The 22,670-nt window shown below is 34.1% G+C and overlaps 1 protein-coding gene across 1 annotated transcript; it reads right to left on the bottom strand.

Annotated features, from left to right (window-relative positions):
* Positions 1-10,993: 10,993 nt before the first annotated feature.
* LOC133286573 (transcription factor MYB44-like) lies at positions 10,994-22,110 on the bottom strand. Its single transcript, XM_061484002.1, has 2 exons — positions 22,090-22,110; positions 10,994-12,338 (listed from the first exon to the last, which is right to left on the bottom strand). The coding sequence occupies exon 2, from the start codon at positions 12,333-12,335 to the stop codon at positions 11,469-11,471; it is 867 nt and encodes a 288-aa protein (XP_061339986.1). The 5' UTR covers positions 12,336-12,338; positions 22,090-22,110; the 3' UTR covers positions 10,994-11,468.
* Between the last annotated feature and the right edge of the window lie 560 nt (positions 22,111-22,670).

Raw genomic sequence — 22,670 nt, 5'->3', positions numbered from 1 at the left:
TCTGAAGCATCTCAATTACCAGAATGGCAGGACGCCATGGAATTTGAATTATCAACACTTGAATTGAGCAAGATCTGGATTGTTGTCTCTCTTCCTAAGGACAAGCATGTGGTTGGCTGCTGATGGATTTACAAGGTCAAATACATTTCACATGACTCTCTTGAACGTTATAAGGCTCGTTTTGTAGCTAAGGGGTTTACTCAACAGGAAGGTGTTGATTTCATGGACACTTTTTCACCTATTGCAAAATTAACTACTGTCAGAGTCATCCTTGCTCTTGCTGCTGTTTATTACTGGATACCAATTCAATTGGATGTTAATAATGCATTCCTTCATGGGGAATTGCTTAAAGAGGTATACATGCAGTTACTTCATGGATATTCTTCTCGGATTTCTTCTCTTCCTCCCAATGTTGTTTGCTGTCTTCATAAGTCATTTATAGGCTTCGCCAAGCATCCAGACAGTGGTTTGCTAAGTTTTCATCTACTTTGTTACAGCTTGGTTTTGTTCAGTCTCAATCTGATAATTCTTTGTTTGTACGATCTGCTACTGCTTCTTTTACTGCCATTTTAGTGTACGTTGATGACATCATTGTGGCCTCTAACAATCCTACTGAAGTTCAACTTCTTACTTCTATTTTAAATGATAAATTTCGGCTTAAGAATTTTGGAAACTTAAAGTATTTTCTTTTCCTTGAAGTGGCTCGCAATACCAAAAGGATTTTTGTTTGTCAGTGACACTATGCATTGTAAATTCTCAAAGATTTAGGTCATTTGGGTTACAAACCTCGGAGCACTCCTATGGATGTTAGACTAAAACTTTCTTTGAATTTTGGTGATCTGATTTCTGTTCCTGCAATCTATCGCAGGTTAATTGGTCGTCCCATTTATCTCACCATCACACGGCCTGACCTTTCCTGTGCAGAGAATCATCTCAGCCAGTTTATGACCTCTCCTCGTGTTCCTTATCTTCAAGCTGCTTATCGTTTACTTGGTTATGTGAAGCAAACCATTGGACAGGGTTTATTTTTATCTTCCACATCTCATGTTCATCTTAATGCCTTCTGTGACTCTGATTGGGCAGCTTCCCTGATACTCGTCGATCAATTTAGGTTACTTTATTTTTATTGGTGATTCTTTGGTGTCTTGGAAGTCCAAGAAGCAACCCATTGTGTCCCGTTCATCTACTGAGGCAGAGTATTGTTCCATGGCCAATGTTACTTGTGAGTTGTTGTGGTTCTTTTCTCTTTTTAAGGATCTTTATGTTCTTCATCCTGAACCAGCTCATCTTTTTTGTGATAACCAATCTGCTTGGCATCTTGCGGCTAATCCGGTTTTTCATGAAAGGACAAAGCACATTGAGATTGATTGCCATCATGTTCATGAGCACATACTTAAAAGACATTTGAAGACATTTCCAATTCCTTCTTTCAAGCAACTGGCTGACATATTCACAAAGCCTCTTCTGCCTTCTAAATTCTCTGTTTTGTTGTCCAAGATGGGAATGTTGAACATATACTCTCCATCATGAGGGGGGCTATTAGTATATCAGTATTTTTTTATCTTTTATTGATTAAATTTTTGGTTGTTGATTCTGTTATGATAAATGTGTGGTGTGAGTGTTGTGCTTTATGCTAGCACGTGTGCATTCTGTTAGAGAGCTTATTTTTTGGCTTTTTTGTTAGCACCTTTAGTGACTAATATATTCTCACCCTTGTAACGATTCTCTCGATGAATGAAAATGCTTATATAGTTTTTTTCTCATGGTTCTGTTTCTCTGAGACTAATATAAATCAAAGTTTTTATGTAGAAGGAATTTATTCCCAATACTTCGATATTGTGGTATCAAGTCCCTACTTTTATAGTCAATTTTTTTTTTATCGAATAGTTTATGTTGGGCATATCCTTTTTCTTTGAGCTGATCCTGTTATGATCCTAACTTTTTATTTTTTTTAGTACTAACCACCTAATTCATCTATGGTGCAGAAACACTCCCCTTTCTCGAAGTTTGTTGTATTTCCTTAAACTAAAGCCTTGGTAGTGACAAAAAATGGGGTCGCAAAATCACTTGTTCACAACTATTTGCAGCCTCAGAAAGTTGTTCTGGATAGAATTACAGATAAAAAGGTGCCTATTCTGGAAGCAATGGAGAAAGATCAAAAGGTGCAGTCATAATTTAGAGGAGGTTCATCAACTATGGTTACAAATACCACTGAGAAGCCATATGTTATTGCAGTAAAACTACAAGCACTTAGTCCCGAGTATAGTTCGATGATGAACCACATCCATACATCTATTGGAGGTAAAAGGGATATCTATGAAGCACCGATACGGCTAAATTTTTTTTTACGTATCTGATACGCGTCCCAGACGGATAGGTTGGCGATACTCATTTTCTCGTATCGGATGAGTCAACAAAATTGATACAGTCAAATGCCATGTTTGTAAATTTTAACAAACTGAAGTGTGTTTTCTAACTGAAGATTTTTGGCAAAAAAATCCTGAATTGAAATCTGACTCACTTAGTTCTATACTCACCTAGTCACCTCTGCCATCTCTGTTCTAAAATCGCTGAGAGCTCACTGCCATCTGCCGTCTATGTCGGCCGACTCACTTCTTCCTCTCCTCGTGCATCTGTCGTATGCCATCTCTGATCTATCGCAAGTGCCAACTCACTTCTCCCTCTCCTCGACGCGGTTAGGTCTCTTTCAATCTCTTTGCTCTCCTCTACGTCTACCTCTCTCTATTTGCGTCTGTGACTGTCGGTTTGTCTTTTCTTTAACCTCATTTTTTTTCTTTTTTTATCGTGCATCAATGTTGTTATAAATAAAAGCATTCACAATGTACCAGTCTATAAAAAAAGCATTAAAAAAGAGAGAATTACTAATTTTATGATTTAGTATTTTTTTTATATATGAGCTGTAATTATTTTTGCTTCTGTTAATTTTTATTTTTATTTTGAGCTTTTTTTTTGGTAAGGTATTTTGAGCTTTTAATTGTCCACAACAAATATATTATTATTATTGTCCATATTTTTATTATTTTGAGCTTTTAATTTTTGTTAATTTGTCAATATTTTTATTTTGAGCTTTTCATTGTCCTGATTATGTTTTTTTTAATATGATTATGATTGTAAATGCTGTTTTTTGTCCATTTATTATGATTTTATGGATAAGCTATTATTTGTGCTTATGATCTTTCTGTTATTGTATTTTATTAAGAGTAAATACCTTTTTTGGTACCTAACAAAAAACACGGTCCACATTTTAGTCCCTTACAAAAATAAATTAGTCAGTTAGTCCCTAACAAATTCAAAGTGGACCCATTTAGTTGAAATTGTGGTCCCTCACAAATTCAAAAAAGACTTATGTTAGTCCCTCAAAAGGACTAAAATGGGTCCTATTTGAATTTGTTAGGGACTAACTGACTAATTTATTTTTGTAAGGAACTAAAGCGGGGACCGTGTTTTTTGTTAGGGACCCAAAATGGTATTTACTCACGTTTTTTGTGTGTGTCTGCACTTGCACACATAGGCAACTATGTAGGTCCGCCAGTGGATATGGTCATGCTTCTTTAGTGATACGATAGTTCAGGAAACTAATGAAGGAAAGTTAGGATATAGTGGAATTTTAGGGTAATTTAGCTAAACAGTCTTAATTCAGGGCATGTGGTAGTTTGAAATCAACATTATCTAGAAAAACAGCCTCAAGAAATTCCCATTGTTTCATAAATCTTGAGTTCTATTAATTATATTGTATACAGAATATCAAAAACTTGTGTTTCTTATTGTATATGACTTGTAAAATTTTTGTTAAGCCAGTAAAATTGTTACTAAGCAAATTTTTTGTTAATACTATACACATTAAAGTTCCTGAGGAAGAATTCATTCCTTTTTATACGACTTGATGATAGAACCTTTTGATTCAAACATTTGTGTTATAGATAAATTTACATGATCTTTTCAATTAATGTGCATTATTATTTCTATTTTTTATCTCTGATTATGTGCATTGTTGAACAGGTATTAGTATAACATTAAGCAGAAATTTCTTCAAAATGAAATTTTGTGCATGATTCCTCTGGTACAATTGTTTTTAGATTTTCAGTTTCATCACCTGATTAATTTTAGTGCATTGACAACATATTGGCCATCAAAAGTTCGAGTTTGTGGTTTTTGGTTCCTCCCTACTGAACATCAGTTTACATGTAAGAAATGCAGAGAAACTTCAGTAAAGGATATTTTTCTTGTATTTAAACTTGACAGTGCTTGTCAATGGATATTTTTTGAAAGTATAAATTCTTATTACCAATGGAAACCTGTGCAGGAAAGGATACCTCTAAAGTTATTGGTTATTTAGTAAAGAAGACTGTGTACAGTCTAGAAAAGGAAATTGAAAATCAATCGCCAATGACTAGGAAGCCCTCTAACTTCAGTCTCTATGTTGACTACCACTACCCCAGACATGCTTAGTGTATATCCTGGTTCTATAGTTGCTGCAAAGATTGCTCAACCATTTGAGTATTCATTTTAGGATATGAGAATTGGTTATATCCTACCTAAACACTATGCTCAAAGATTCACAGTTTGGAGAGCAAGTTCAATCAACACAAGATAGCTGGCTTGCTGACAAATTCTATGCTCAGCAATAACAAAATTACAATAGTTCAATGTATCTATCTCAGTTGTAATCATGCCAGGATTGTAACAGAACATTTTTCATATCAATAAAATTGATTCTTTTCTTTCAACAATTGTATTCTTCTCATATGTACTTGATTGACCTCTTTCAGTAAAACACAGTATATGTTATCATTTGAGTATTAAAATTCATAAGCTCTCCAATATGACAGTAACAGAGACTATAGAAAGAATTAATCAAGTATGAGTCGGCATTTGTCAGCTTATGTAATTGTATGAAAAATCATTTTATTAACCACAACAAAAAATCTATAAATAAATAACATAAACCATAAAATAAATTTTATAAATAGAGAATTGAATAAATAAAAATCTATAATGAATGCACATTTCTTTCTTTGCAGGTGCGCTTATTATGTATTAAGGATTAATATAAGCATGAAATTGATTTAAAATAATTAAAAGATATGACAATTGTAATTAAATTGTTATTTTATTCTTATTAAGATTCTCATAAAAAATTCTTATATTTTGCAGTAATTTTCATCTCAATAAAGAGATAAATTTGAGAGTTCAAGTTGATTTGCTTTGGATTTCTGAATCATATAATTCATTGAAAATCTTATTGAATATTTCCTTGAATATTTTTAAGGAAATTTTTCCTTTAAGGGCCTGTTTGGAGCACCTGATAAAGAAGGTAGGAGGATATATAACTTATCATATCCTACTTTTATCTCTTGTTTGGTGGGTCAATAGGATATGATTAACTTATCCTATTGTCTTATTTTATCCTATCAAATACATGATTTCTTATCCTATGGGGGGAGCTGCGTTAGAATTCAACAGGATAGGATACCAATATTGAATACCAAATATATCTCCACGCTACTTAATATATCCCCACGCTACCAAATATATTTGTATTTATTGCATTATATTTTATTTTTCTTTCTCCTTTCTCCTTCTACATAATCATATCATATTGCTAATTGTAAGAACCCGCACCGTTAATTAAGGTATTGAATTAATTAATTATGAAAAGATAAGAAATGATTCCATAATTGACCCTAATAATTATTTATGAGGATTAATAATCATAATAAGTGATTAAGAATGCTAGAAGTCGCTTTTCGGAAGAAAAGTGCAGATACCGGTTCTGCTAGTCGGTATAAATGTGTACCGAAAAAGTATCCCGGAAAATTAAAGTAAGTGCATGATAATTACTATAATAACATGTAGGACTTGTAAAACGAGTTTCAAGTCCAAATAATGAGAACTGGTGCTAGAAACCGGTACTGACTTGGAAAAGCGCGTACCGGAAAGTTGCTCAGAAAAATATAAGAAAAAAATGATAAATCTTAGAAAATTATGTAGTTTCAGAATCTAAAGTTTGGGATTTAAATGCTAAGCGTAGCAATTAAAATTAACACAGTGTGGTTAGTGTTAAGTGAACCTATATAAGCCTAAGGGCACAAAACCCTAGGCCATACTCAGCCTCTACGTGACTCTTTTGCTGATTCTCTCCAGCCTTCTCTTCTCTCTTGAAAGTCTTGGCCTTTGATCATGAAAAGGGACCAAGAAGCCATCTTTGTTGTGAGTCTTCTTCTTGAGAGTTGTAAACACTAAGCTTGAGAGCATTGTGAAGGGGTGGTGGAGCTTTTTGAGTTGATGCTTGCTGTTTGTGGGATGTTTTTGGGGCTGTTTGTTCTGAGTTTGGGTTGTGTAGCCTTGTTCTTGGCTTCTTGAGCTTCAAGAAGCCACCTTTTGGCATAAAGGGACAAGCTTGAAGTGTATTTTCGTAGCCTTGTGAAGTCAGAACTGTGGGAGCTTCTAGTGAGCTCCAAGAGCACCTCCCTCTGCTGTTTTTGAGCTGTGGTATGATCACCAACCTTTAACTTGAGTTTTAAGGCTTAAAAATGGTACCTTGATGCACCTAATGACTAAAAGATGATAACTTGTTGTTGGGCGAGGCTTAACACATCTTGAAATGCATGATTAGGTGTTTAAAATCGGTAAAAAGGGAACCTTTAAGGGATATCTTCACGAAAATGCAGAAACTGCATTCTGTCGTGAGATATCCGGATATTTGTCGAACTGATATCCGGATATTGGATATCCGGATACGTGGTTTTGGGATATCCGGATATTGGATATCCGGATATGTGAATCTGTATATCCGGATATTGCATATCCGGATATGGACAGTGAGATATCCGGATATTCTGGGATTTCGCAGAACAGTAGTTGTGTTGTGCATACAGTAGGCTATTGGGGGTTTGTGGATCCTAGTTTGATGAAGTTGAACTTCTGTATTTAATGGATTAAGCCAGAATCATGGGATTAAGGGCTTGTGGCTTTGTTAGAATCTTTAAGACTTGAAAACGTAATGAAAAGGCGTTGTCTTTAATTTGTATGCATGTGGTACATGTTATTGATTTATGTTTGGTCCATATCAGATTGTGATCTGCTGTGATTGGACTTTGAGCTTGTGGCATTGGATAGCTAGCTTAGAGGTAAGCTTTCGTGTCCTCGGTTTAGCCATGTTGTGGTTCCACCATGTTCCATGGGGATATGGTATATGCATGTTGTGTTACATGCTTTTGATGTTTTGGAAATGCTGTTGAGCTATTATATGTTAGTGCCTTGTTGATATGCATGAAGGTGTTCCACCTATACGGTAAGCCTGAGTATGTAGAACATATAATAGGGTGAGGCTGTGGGTGAGGTGCAAGCGGTGTTCCTTGTACTACATGTAGGGAATAGACGTATTCCTACATTTCTCTGGCCAGTAGATAGTGATTACACACATGCCATAGATATCTGTTGCACTACATAGTTTTGGAACTGATAATGATATAAATGCTTTTTGAACTTATATTGCACATGTAAGTGAGCTTGGGGTGGAAGATCCTTGAGGACCCCTTGCTTTACTAAGATTTCTAGTTTAGAGATCTCACCCCACGTTTGGGGAATGCTTATTTCAGGGTCAGGTAATGTTGAGACCTCAGGCGGCAGGAGGCCGGAGCTGAGTTAGTTTGCTGTTACATTATGCTGCCTTGATTGGATGCTGGATTTGCATGCTGCTTTTATGCTTATAGCTTCAGTTTATGTTTTGAAGATTTATGTTGAGACTTGTTGTTTACTATGTTTATTTGGTGAGCATGGGGATTGTCCATGACACATAGTATTTTTATGTCTTGATTATGTCTTGAGTCTTTTGGAGTTGTAATAATGTATCAGGATATTTGTCTGGATTACTTGATGTAATGCCGTGATTTAGATACACACTTTATCTATATATGGAGGCATTTCAGTAGATGTCGTATTGCAATTTACATACAGGCGTTATTTTATGAAATTGATTAAGTAATCAAGTTGGTAATTGATAATGACGTCATAATTGAAAAGAAAAAGAACATTCCGCAATTTTTATTAAGCACCGCTTAATACGATGTAATGTTAATATTCCGGGTATACACGGGGTGTTACACTAATCATATGCTCATCAAACACAGGACATGATATATGCTTATCAACCCCATATCATATCCTACCATTATCCTATCTTGTCCACCAAACGAGCCCTAAATATAAAAGGAAAGATTTTAAGGATTTAATTAAATATATGATTGGAGATTCTAGTGAAGATTCCATTGAAGATATTATGAGAAATTAAAAGATATGATTTCATCACTATAAAAAGGCAACTCTTGGAAACAGAAAGGAGGCTAGAACATTCAGAGTACAGAGAAGCTTTTGCTAGAGATTGGAGAATTTCAGAGAGAGAGGAACTGAAAGAATTTGAGCACCATTGATTTCTTCTTCTTCTATTTTCTTTTATTTCTTTATTGTGTTTAAGCTAGCTATGTCTGGCTAAATTTCTTTTGTAGTTAGGAATATGGATCCGATGTAAATTCTTATTTTGGTTTAATTCTTTTCATTAATAAATCGTCTCAAATTATTTGTGTTTACCTTGATTTGCATATTTAAATTCTTGTATGATCTGGCCAACCATATAGGGATAAAGAGGGTTAGGGATCATAATAGACATATTGAGATCTTGATCTAGACATAGGTAGAACACCAATTCTTGCATAATCTAGACATAGGCTTGTAGGAATTGCAAACTTTTGTAATTCATCGCGCTTAAGGCTTAATCTAAAAGGGATTACTAGGACATTAGGATTCTGATTGGGTTGAAGGGTTAAAGAACTAAGACATTAGGATTTAACCAATTAATTTTTAAATGATGAATAGTTTGAAATAATTGAGATAGAATATTATTGAATTGTAATCAAACCAATTAAGGGGGATCGAAGGTGAAATATACCTAACTGCATTTTTATTCATAATTTCAATCTAATCTTTTTAATTAATTTCTTTTATTGTCATCTATATTAAATTTTTAATTAAATATTAGTTACATGTGAAATCACTTTTGGAATTGTCTAACTTAGATAAAAATGGGGAAACTATTGCTTGTAATTAGTCCTCGTGGGAACGATACTCTACTCTTCACTTTATTACTTGTACGACCGGTATACTTGTCGTGTTTGCAACAAGTTTTTGGCTGTTGCCGGGGATCGAACCTGGGTCGTCCGGGTGACAGGTGGAAATACTCACCAATAGGGATGCTAAACAAATCAGGGGCCTTTGGCTTGGCTCGTGAAGGCCTGAGCTTACATGTCTAAAATTGATTGTTGGCACCAGGCTTGGACTTGTATAAAATCTCGTTTAATAAAAAAGCCTCAGGCTCTAATTTAATAGCTCGGCCTTAAAGCCTCTCAGGTTGTCCTAGTATATTATTTTTTATTTATATTTTATATTTTTTATACTACTTGTAATAGCCCTCTCTTTCTCCTCAATCCATTTCACCCCATTTTATTGGTTAAACAGACTTTTTGAATGATTTTGTTTTATATTATGTTGTTTGGATATAAATTGAATTTATGAATATTCATGGAAATACTAGTTTTGATGATTGTATATTCTATTTGGATAAATTTTTGTTGTCTTATTTTTTTTTAAAAAGGCTAACAGACTAAACAATGCTTTTATTTTTTGTAAATAAGTCAGGCCACAGGCCGATTGTTATATTTATAACAGGTAACAGACTTGATCAGGCTGACACATTTAAACACAGGCTTAACCTTTTAAGACCAAAGCTCGGCTCGGCTCGGCCCGTTAACACCCCTACTCACCAATATACTACAACGACAAGCGTGATAGGCAGAAATACTCTTCACTTTATTACTTGTACGACGGGTATACTTGCCGTGTTCGCAACAAGTTTTTGGCGTCGTTTGCCGGGGATCGAACCTGGGTCGTCCGCATGACAGGCGGAACTTGAGAATAGGATCAAGCCAATGGTAGTACTCTTACAGTGATAGATTGAGTGATTTTACCCCAAACACTTGAACGATGAATGTATTAATTATCCTAGTGAGGGGACTCAAGTTAACAAAGTGATGCAAGCCTACAAAGAGTGCTCAACCATTTGATCCATTATGCTATTTATGGTGCAGAATGTATTAGACACACATGTAATTGTGATAAGAATACATACATGACAGCAAACACAACCATCCTTAAGATAATTTACAATGATCTCGATTTTCCTAAAATAGTTTTTGCTCTCCACATTAGTCATTCTCAATTTTCACCAAATTACAATTATATACGAAAAGGGAACCGATAGACCTGATCAAGAATTTGAAGGGTGGTGTTGCTGGTTGCATCATCGTTCAATTTGTAAAAGAGACTTCAAAGTGATGTCTTCGTCCACGCTTGGGGAGGAGAGAGAAACAATGAGAGAGAGAAACGATGAGAGAGAGAATAGGGTAAAAAAATTTGTTTTATGTGATAAATCTCCGCCAGTAGATGAGATTATAATCTAACGGTATTGAAAAGAATAGACAAGAGTGGACAAATTAAAATTAAGTAGAATAACACCTCCTTTATATATTATAATTTTAATTATAATATTTCTTATAAAATATTTCATCATTTTAATTTTTTTAATTTGAATATTTCGACTTAATCATGTATAATACTTTAGTTTTGCACTTTATATTTAAGTCAAAGGTCAATAACTCGATCAAAACATCTAAGCTAAACTAAATCTGTCTACAAATTTTCTGGGTTCCAAAATCAAAACCAAATTATATTGGAAACTGATTAACTGTTATTTTATTTTTTGGTACATTTTGTCTGATTATGTCTGAGTTATAAAAAAGATAAAATTTGATGTACTATTCCACGCCGAGCATTTGTCTGATTAACTGTTATTTACCCATAAAAGACAACAGACAAAAACTAACGCCCTTTCATTTTTTCATAGTCTCAACTCTTAACTTCAATTTAAGTACTCACTTCCTTTTGTTGAGGGTGCGTGAAAGATTGTTTGCCTAATTTTGGATTTGAACCAAAACAAGTATTTGACATTATGCTTGTGCAAATAAGAAAATAAATTGAACTTAATACTGAAAATTTGAGGATATTCCATTTTTTTTTATCCCACCCTTTTTTCTCTCTCTTTCCATCTCCAAGCCCACTTTTTTCTTTTCCAACTAAACCTAGAGAACAGGACCAAGGAAGCAAGAGGCTAACAAGCCATTGAAAATTAGAAAATCTCAAATTTTCCATGCTAAGCCTCTAGTCGGTGTGGGCTTGTTAGGGATGAAATTCCATTTCCATGTACACTTCGCTTCTCTCTCCCTCTGTACATTAACCCAAATTATTCTTAACAAAAAAAAGGAAAAAAGCTTCCTTTTTTTCTATCATTTCTTCTTCAGTCGCAAAACCCCATTTTTTTTTTCCAACACTAATTCTCACGAATCGACCCTGTTAATCCCAATTCGCTTCACCGACATGTTCCTAAACCCATCAACACCCTGAAAACACATCCCATTTTGCTGCTCCATATAACTCCTCACCTCCATCTTTATCATCTCATGCATCACCGCCATCAACTCCCCATTCAAATTCACTGCCCCCAACCCAATCCCTTGAGTTTGCAGTTGCGCCGCCGGCGTAGCCTGAGCCGTTACGTCGGTTACTGGCATCAAAGGCACGGAATTAGTCCCCGCCGCCGTCACCCGATTCGAAACTTCCAACGAGTCCACCCCCGGTAGTGACAGCGACAACGATGTCGGAGGACCGTCGTCATCGGAGGACGACGTCGTTTCCACAGGCGGCGGTCGAACCGGCACGGGCCGAAACACGTGCGAAGGAGACACCGCGACGGGAACGCTCGACTCGCTCACGTCCGATCCGGAGGGGCTACCAGGCGGCAGCGCCGCTCCGGCACTCACCGACCTCTTCAGCGGCCGCGGGCTGAAACCACCACCGGCGGCGGTTTGGTCGTCCATGATCATTACGCACTTGCGCTTGAGGGTTGAGTTCCAGTGGTTCTTGATAGCGTTATCGGTTCGACCGGAGAGGAGCCGGGCTATGGTGGCCCACTTATTGCCGAACCGGGCATGGGCCCTGATTATGGTTTCGTCCTCTTCGGGCGTGAAGGCCCGGTGCTCAACTTGGGGCGACAGCTGGTTGCACCATCGGAGCCTGCATGACTTTCCGGACCGGCCCGGAATCGACCTGCTGATCAACGTCCAGTTCCTGGGCCCATGCCTCTCCACCAGCTTCTGCAGGGCCTCGTCCTCTTCGGGGCTCCACGGCCCCTTGATCCGATCCATGTCCTTTCGGGTCATGGCCATCATGTTCTTTTGTTGCGTTAATTTTTGTTCTGTTGGTTTCTGATGAAGGGAATGGGAATAGCAATGGAGAGTTTGTAATTGCTGTGGAGCATTGGGTTTGCTCGAGCTTCCTTCCATTTTCTTATATCTGTGAGGGATTGGGGAAGTGGAAACCGGTTAAGGAGGTTATGTTTTTGGGGATTTGAACGTACCTTATGGCGCTATCGGTACTGCTTGTACCTGTAAAAGTGATTGCTTTCTGCTTTGGGATACAGCTGTAAATAGACACGCGTCACTTCTCAGCTGCTTCCCTTTACACAAGTCATACCACTTTCTCTTATTTTATCCTTTTAAATCCTTATTTTTTTTAATTAAAATATAACCATAAGCTAAAAAAATTTAAGTATTTTCAAGACTATATTGTTTTTCATAAAAATATTTATGCAGTTATTTCAGATACGTCTGTATTTATTTTAAAAAATGATGTCGTTTCGAGATTGAAACATTAAAAAATTATAATTATAAAAATTATAATAATCTTGAATAAATTAAAATTATAAAAATATTATGATTTTTGTTCCAAAATAAAGTTGATTGTAACTGCAGAAAAAAGCAAACTTATTATTTTTATTTAAGAATTTTTTTTTTTTTGCATTTATTACTCTGTTGTTGTTTTAAGAGAAAATGAAATTGATGCGATTGGGGCGAATTTGGGATGAGTACGTGAATGAAACAGTTTTAGAAGTTAACGTACGCTGAGAATCAGAAATCTGCGGTTTAAATATTATATAAAGTAAAAGATAAGACAAATAACGAAAAGGAAGAAAAAGAAAAAAAGAGAGATAACGATGATAACGGTTGGGTGATGATGAGTGAGGTTCCTTAGTTGCTTGAGTTTGACCGATGACTATTCCAGGCTGTAGAGCATTTCGTGAGGGATTTTTTATTATTATTAAAGTTTGGTCCTTTTCTTGGAAGGAAAAAAAACAAGAGAGAGAAAAGGGCCCCACCAATATGCTGATGTGGATAAAACGACAAGATCGGTTGCCGAATCGGAGCAAGAATCATTACTGCTTTCCTGTCAGTCCAGGCTGTATTATTTACCTGCTTCCATCGTCTTTATCCACATACACCTGTTGGTCACTTCTATTCTTGGATCACATTCCTCTCATCTTCCGCAATTCTTATGTTACATCATGCCCCTGTTTTTAAACCATGATTATTTATTATTTATTTGTCAGTTATGATAAAGTACTAGACTATTAAATAATAATGAATTAATAACTATAAAGTGGAGGATTAGGAGATGTATAATTATTAAAGCAAGGTATAGGGAACGGGCGAGAGATAGAGGTAGAGAGAGAGAGTTGTCGGGTAGGTTGGGTTATGGTATTCACCAATTCAAAATGCCAAAGATATGATTCAACGGATTCGTATCCAATCTCTTTCTGGTACCTGTTACCCCCTACCTACTACCTACTGTTCCCGTCTCCATGCACCATAATATTCTCTTTTTCTTTATTTTAATATATTTCTTTTACATACGCTTCAAAACTTAATTTTAATTATATATAAAAAAAAACTTGACATCACCATACCTGAACAACTGTGATACAAAATCAAAATATGTTGTAGACATTCTCACATAACTATTACAAACCCTAATTCTCAATTGAAATTATCAAATCAAACAATTGTGTCAATATGCATCAAGCATACGATAATAATGGGATTATAAGCGTGATTAGCAGAAGGTTGATCTCCACCAAACTAAATATGTCAGCAAATGTGTTTATTTTAGAAAGTATAACATTTTTTTATATAAGCCAAAAGAGAAAAAAAATTGTTTTCAAAGAATGGCCATAAAATGTATAGTTTTATAAAAGTTATGTCGTAGGAAAAGTGATTCTGTAATGTTATAGAGATTCATTTTGCGTGCCATAGTTTTTTTTTCTTCAAAAAGTATGGGTCTCACAAAATATTATGTGTAGGAAATTTTCTTGTGTCATGTTAAATAATAAATACAAATCCCTAAAATGTATAGTTAATTATTAGATACAGTTTTGACCAAAAAAAAATTATTAGATATAGTGAGCATTGGAATCTGTAGTGGATAAGAACTTGATAATGATGTGTATAATTACACTAACCATCATTTCAAATTAGCATTTTACAGCTGTATTTACTAAAGGGAAACATAAATTGGGTTTTTGAAGAGGGAGTTATCACTCATTATAGCATTTCTCGAAGATAAGTGTGTGTATGATTTTAAAAAATGTAAAATTATGTGATTTTAAATAAAAAAAAATAGATTATAGAAGAGAGAGTGAATAAAAAAAAATATGTGAATTCATCTTTTTGTGAAAGTGAAATAATACAAGTTATATCATTTAAAGAAAGGGTTTGGTGATTGTCATTTTAAATGACATAAGTTATGTCATTTTAGGAAAGAGATAGACACAGAAAAACGGAAATCATAGGATAGAGAATATGAGTGATTTTTTTAATTTACAATTCAAATTTTCTGTGTCTGTATCTCTTTTAAAATGACATAATTTTCTGTCATATAAGATGACAAACACTTTTCTCTTAAAAAAATAAACATTTTTTTTTTCTTTTCCAAAACAAGAGATACGAAAAACTGTAACTTTGTTATAAAAAAAAAAAAAAAAAAAAAAAAAAAAAAAAAAACTGTAACTTAACATTTAAAAAAAAAAACTGTTACTTAACACTGTTGAGGCCTTAGCGCAGAGACCCTTGTAATGTAATTATTTTTTTTATTTTTTTGAAAACGTTATTGTAATGTAATTATTAAAAGTACATAATTCACTCTTTACTTTAAAAATAATAATAATAATAACAAGTGCTTGGGAGATAAATTCTCATGTTCTTGTATCTATCGTGCTCAATCTAATAAAAGCATAACACTCATTAAATTGAATTAAAAATATAATATATATTCAATATTTCATATTGAGTTATTTTAATCATTTAAAATGATCAAATTAAACAAATTCAAAAAAAATCTCTTCGATTCGTATCCGCACTCCAACAGTCACGTGGGCGAAGATAACGTGATCGAGCGTGGCGCATAGCAGACACACGTGGCACTTGCTCCCCTTGAAGCGGCAACCTACTAAATTACCAAAGTACCCGTGGTTGTGGTGAGTTTATATTACATCAGATGAGCCCGCTCTACTCTAGATCGTTTAATCTGACGACGTTGTCGATTCATCTTTGTCTTGGTTGCAGTGGAGAACAAACGGTTCATGACCGGACGAGGATGTGTTAGGGAAGGTGAATAACTTCATTTCATGCCCCCTCTCTCGCTGCGCTAAGATGCACTCAAATTAGATAAAACAAAGTAACACATATATTAGTGAGGATGTGTTAAAGGCACCTCAATTTTGTATTTTTGTTCCGGAAACGTTGAGTCGGGTACACTTAGAGCACGTTTGTTTACACTTTTGAAAAAAGTAATTTTTATCTCTTTCTTATTTTAGAAGTTTTTTTTACAAAAGTTAAAGCTATTTATATTTTTATAAAAATATTTAGATTTTGAAAAAAAAAATTGATTTTTGACTTCTACTTTTTTTAGAAGTTAAAATTTTTAGCTTCAGAAAAAAATAGATTTTTGTCTTTTTTGTGACTTATGTTTTTTTTAAAAGCAGACATCCAAACGAACTAAAAATGAAAAGTGCTTTTTTCAAAAAAAAAACAACTTCTAGAGAGAGAAAAAGCTCATCCAAACGGATTTTGCAAATAAGATAACTCATCTAAAGCTTGCTTCGAATAAGAAAAAAACATTTAATTAATAATAACTTACAAGCTTATAATCAAACATGTATTTAATAAAAAAAAACATGAACACATATGAGTATACTTCTAAGCAAATAGAGATAGGATAAATATATTATTTTTTTATATTTAATAAAAAATATACCAAATGTTTTAATACATCCATAATAATAAAGAAAATATTTTTCAGTTGAGACCAAGAGTTACATAAGTTTAGGTGTTGTTTGGTTGGGAGCTTTTCAGCGGATATCTATGTTTTTGAAGTATGGCTTTTAGAAACACCATGTTTGTTTCAACGTATTTTCACCAAAAACTCATCTATCCAATTTGTCTGGATTTATGAGAAACATAGATATCCGCACTGTTTAGAAACCCAATTTGAAGGTGGAATTTTTCGGAAAACCGGTTATCTAGCTTTTAATGCACTGTTGATTTCATAAAGTTATCTAATTTTCTCAGTAAAGTTTTTCCCCACCAAACTACTTTTTTTTACATTTGTCTAGCTATCTCACTTTATCTATCTTTCCCATCATTTCTCTATCTATTACATTTCCCTACTATTCCAAAAAAAAAATCGAAACCAAACGCCCCCATAGAATTTTGGATAGAGAAAATTCTGATCTAGCCATTTGCCCCGCAAATTAAGAAAGTAACAAACAAGTTGTAAAGATTAAAAAAACGGTATGAACAAATAAAAAATGGTTATTTTAGTTGGCGGTAAGCAACCAAGGGAAGACAACAAAGTCCAATAGTATCACCTGTCAGGTTCAGTTACCTAGGCCACTTTAGCCAGTTGTACATCCACTAAGTATTCATTAGTATATTTGAGGCACGTGAAAAACGACAGTTAGCGAAATGAATAAGGCTATACATCGGAACCGTGATCATTGTGCCACTGTTCCCACTGTTATTTACCTAAATGCCACGCAGCTGAACTTTTTTCCCAAACTGCCACGCGGGCTAGTTCGCTGGGAGTAGTAGCGAACTGTGTCAGTAAGCTGATGGTTCTCAAGTTCGCTTGTGTAAGCCGCGAACTTGGTTGATATAAAGCCTGCAACGTATTTTGAGTTCGCTGCCTACTCAAGCGACCTAGATGGCACGTGTCTGAACCCAGACAAGTTCGCTGGGGGCCAAGGCGACCTAGGTGCCACGTGGCAGTTCCCTAGAAGTCCGCTGCCTTGGTCAGCGAACTACTTGCCGACAGCTACAGGTCGCTGGGCCATAAAGCGAACTCAGTGTTATATTTAGACCCCCTTCCTGGATCAGTCATTCATTCTCGTTCGTTTTCAAAGGAAAATTTTCCATTTCTGTGTGTGAATTCTATTTTCAGTACATAATGAGTGAGAATAACAATGATGTAATATGCCTTCTATATTACAATGGGAAAAGATATTTTGGACCGAACGGTCAAGTGTTTGAAGGAGATACGAAGATCTTCCGCATGAGTCCGCGTTGCAAATATAATGAGCTCAAGAAAATAATATACAAGAAGTAGAGATTACAACGAGGTCAATCCTTGTCTCGACTGATTGTTAGATGTGCTTCTGGTAACCCCGTGCAATGGGTTGCTGTGGAGGTGGTTGAGGATGAAGATGTGTCACTAGTAGTTGATGCATTTCGACAGCATGGAGAGTCCTCATACATCGAGTTATATGCGGAACTAAACAACGATGGAGAGGCAAGCACTCAATGTTTCATCCCTACCAGTCACTCCATAGACATTAACAAAGAGCCGGAAGTAGATGCGGAAGATATGAATGTGTCACCCCCACCATCATCTCCCCCAATAACACAACCTTTAGATGTGATTCATGCCAATGAAGTAGATGATCCATCGGGGCGTACTGATAGTTCCAAGGAGGAGGTTGATGAAGGTCTAGTCCCTGACAGTGACTCGTCGGATACAGACGTTGATGGTGATTTCGAGTTGGAAACGTCCACTGCTTTGGTTGAACCGATTCCATCACCGGGTATTATTGGTGCGCATGACCCACCACCTGCTGCAGGTTAGGTAGTTTACCATTTGAGTTTTAAGATAGTTTACTGTTTCAGTTTAATTATATTTTTATGTACTTAACGACATTCGAAATGTGTGTTAAAAAGCAGTGGATAATGTTCCATTTTGGTCAGAAATACCACATTACACGCACATTAACTGGGCACACCCCGATCAAGAGTGTGATGACATGCAAGGGGCACAAGTACCAAATTGGCAAATAGGTCAAGAGCTTTATAAGGACCAGCAATTTGAAAGCAAGCAGGATGTACAAATGGCCATCAAACAGTATTGTATGGCAAAAAATCGCACAACTGTCGTACTAAAAAGTGATACGCAAAGGCTGATAATGATTTGTCAAAATCACAATGATGGTTGTCCGTGGAGGATGCGAGCATATCTGAAAAAAGGCGGTCATGAATGGATAATAGGCGTGTGGAACAACATCCATACGTGTGTATCTCAAACACTTTCACAGGATCACAAACAACTTAACTCTAGTTTCATTTGTGAATTGATCATCGGTAAGTCAACCATCTGGTAAATGTTTAAATTAATATTGTGAGTGTAACGCTAATACGTTGTTTGTCAAACCGCAAAAATGATACGTGAAGAGCCTAGTGTTAAAATTGGGTTAATACAGGAGAGGATTGCATCAAGTCTAGGATTTCATATATCATACAGAAAAGCCTGGAAATCAAAGCAGAAGGCGATTGTGAGGGTATTTGGGGATTGGGATGAGTCGTACGCGTTTCTGCCAAGATGGTTGGATTATATGTTATTGTTTTCTCCTGGGTTTGCCTATAAACTGGATGTGAATGAACATAGGATTGATGGTCGGCTCGATGGTTCGCACAAGGTGTTTAAAAGGGTTTTTTGGACATTCAAACAGTGTTGTGATGCCTTTAATTATTGCAAGCCTATGCTCCAAATCGATGGGACACATTTGTTGTGGGTTCTGTTGCTCCATGAATCTATTTACAAATAATAAATACAAAATTGATTAATAAATATATTAATTTTCAAGTTCAATTAATTATTCTATACTCCATAATTAATTACTAATAAATAAATACTAAAAATAAATACTAATTACTAAAAAATAATTAAATAAACACAAACATTGTGGTAAAAGAACTTTGTCACATTTATTTGTCAACCCTAAAACTAAATAATTTTATTTAATTCGGTTATTTTAATTATTGCATAATCTAAATTTTAGTAAATACAAAATCTAACAAAATTAAAATAATTCTTTTCTAACCTAGATGCCAAGACTATAAATAATATCAAACAATTAATATTATTAAATTATACATTAATAAAAAGTACTACACCTAATAACATTAACATACATATTATATAAGTCAATGTTCAAAGTTAACACAACTTATTTTTCAATCCTACAAATAAATTATTTTATTTAATTCAATATTATTATTTATTGCATAATTAACAACTTATTAACTACATAAATAGACACATTAACATATAAAAATATAACCTGACTAAGTCCTATTAATAAATAATGCATATAAAATAATTTATTAAATAGATTAATTAAACTATAAAATATTTAACTACTTAAATTAACATGCAATTACTAAACTATTAATATTAGAATAATTCAAATAATAAAATAAATAATATGTCATCTAACCTAATGTGTCATAACATTAATCATAAAAATTATCTTCTTCTAAAACCTATAAATGAATAACGCATATAAAACAATTTATTACATACATTAATTAAACAATATGTTATTTAACTACTAACATTAAAATGTAATTACTAAACTACTAATATTAAACTAATTAAAATAATAAAACAATTAAAATGTCATCTAACCTAATATTTTATGTTACATATAATATATTAAACAACAACTAACTAACAATAAACAAAAAATAAAAATTAATCAAATTATACATCACTAACCTCAAATGAAGACAAAAAGACCAAATGTGACAGCAAGAAAATTAAGAGAGAGAGAGAGAGAGAGAAAGAAAATGGGGAGGGGGACGCGTATGGAAGGGAAGAGGGTTTATATAGGGCGAAAAAGTATCCGTTGGGCACAGGTCGCCTGCGTGGGCAGCGACCTCGCTCATGCACGCCATGTGGCCTGGCTGGTCAGGCATTAATTGCAACAGAGGTCGCCTGCGTCAGTCGCGACCTCTCTTGCATGCACGCCACGTGGCCTGGCTGGTCAGGCATTAATTGCAACAGAGGTCGCCTGCGTCAGTCGCGAACTCTGACATCACTAGGAAGCTGACAGCTCAGCATTACGAGGTCGCTACTACTGCCAGCGAACTAGCCCGCGTGGCAGTTTGGGAAAAAAGTTCAGGTGCGTGGCATTTAGGTAAATAACAGTGGGAATAGTGGCACAATGGTCACTGTTCCGCTATACATCATCGTCAAAAAAATTTAATTATTACATTTTAATTAAATAATTATGTATTTATTACAATTTTGAAAATAATAATAATTGTTATTTTTAATTTAAATCACTAATCAAATTTTTATTTTGTTTTTCTTATTAATAATAATTGTTACTTTTAATTTAAATTACAAACCAAATTTTTTTTATAATAAAAATAAAAAATTTATTATTTAAATTAAATCACACATTAAATCTTGATTTATTTTTATATTAAATCACAAACGCAGAACTCAGAGGCTTCTGAGTTTAAAAATGTGAAACGTGTCAACACCTGACACGTCACCAATCACGTCTAAATTGAGTTTCAATCAAGAGACAATCACGCCTAATTTAGGTAATTTTATTTTTAAAAAAGATTCATAAGCCATCATTAATTTCAGACCACGGATAATAACCCAGAAGCTTATAGCATTAATCATTAATTTCAAAAATAATTTCCTTCTTCCTTAGAGATTTAGAATATTTATTTAATTATTTTCTTTATTTCTACAGATTTTTCAAATTGATTTTTTAGTTTAAATCACAAATCAAATCTTTATTTTGTTTTTCTTATTAATAATAATTTTTAATTTTAATTTAAATCACAAACCAAATTTTTGTTATAATAAAAAAAAGTATTATAAAAAAAATTAAATCACAAATCAAAATTTTATTTATTTTTTTATATTAAATCACAAACCCAGAACTCAGAGGCTTCTTGGTTTAACCGCTCTTGTACTAGCATTCTTGCAAATTAAAATTGTGTTTGTGAGAAATAAAATATATCAAATGAGATGTCATTGCGTAGATCTGGAAAAGTTATGTGGAATCAAAAAAAGAATTACCGGAATTGGATACCCGAGTCAAAAGTTATGGCCTTCAGAAGTTTTATGATTAAATTATTATTATTTTTGAAAAAAAAATGACACGTGTCAACCTTAGGTGAGAGACGCCTCATTGGGGCGTCTTTCCTCAGATGAGAGACGCCTAAATGAGGCGTCACATGTGACTCCCAACAAAAGCGTCACATCGTGCAATAGGTTCGTAATTATTTCCAAAATTGCAATAAATGCGTAATTATTTAATTAAAATGCAATAATTAAATTTTTTTTGCCCATCATCTCTTCATATTTTCATAATTTTTAATATTTAATTTTGGAATTAATTTTTTTCGTATTGTAAAAAATAATTTTAACTTCTATACATATATAAAAACATATGATAGCATGTGAATAGAAAAGAGAAAAATATATATATGTTCTATATATTTTTATGTGTATATATGAAATAAAATTATATTTTATAATATAAGAAATCCTAATCTCATTAATTTTAGTTTATTTTTAGGATTTTATAATTCTCAAGTTACATAATAATTAAAATTTTATGTTGTAAAGATAAAAAGTATGTGGGACCCATATATTAAAAAAAATTATGTGTATGATCCATATCAGCACTGAAATCGAAGATGTGTAGAAAAATTTCAATTCCCATGTTAAACGAAAATTATAAAATCCTTATTTTTAACACCATTATACTCTATTTTTACCGCTACGACGATTGAGGGATGTGAGGCTTACAAATGTGGGACATAGACGACATTATTATTGTGAATTAGTGTTACGATGATGTATTCCTCCGTCACTCATGCCAAGTATGTATAAGAATTTGGTAGTAAGAATTTAGGGGGCATTTGGTAGAAGAGAAAAAAAATTAACAGGAAAATGTAATTACTAGAGATATGGTAGAAAATGAAGTTTGGTAGGAAAATTAAAAAAAATTTGTTTGGTTAGCCAAAATTTTACCGGAGAAATTGGGTAGAATTTTATAAGTCTATGTTTGGTTGAAGGTAAAATATGGTGGAAAAATATAGTTAAATTACCACAACAATCCTTGACTAAAATAAAATAGGAAAATATGGTTTTAGTTTGCTGTAGTCTTCCCAAACATCAGGGTTATTTTGGTCTCCTTGCTTGCAATCCTTTTTGGATTTTCCCATCTATCAGCAAATACCACCTTATAGGTGGTATTATTCAACAGTGTTCTATACACACAAAAAGTAAATACTAGGCAAATGAGTTCCCTAGCAAAATTTTTAAAACATGATATCAAACATGGA

The sequence above is a fragment of the Gastrolobium bilobum genome, unplaced genomic scaffold (assembly GCF_033153095.1).
Source record: "Gastrolobium bilobum isolate Gb01-03AN ecotype WA unplaced genomic scaffold, APGP_CSIRO_Gbil_v1 utg6309, whole genome shotgun sequence".
Classification (NCBI taxonomy): Eukaryota; Viridiplantae; Streptophyta; class Magnoliopsida; order Fabales; family Fabaceae; genus Gastrolobium; species Gastrolobium bilobum.
This window is presented reverse-complemented; position numbering and strand designations above follow the sequence as displayed.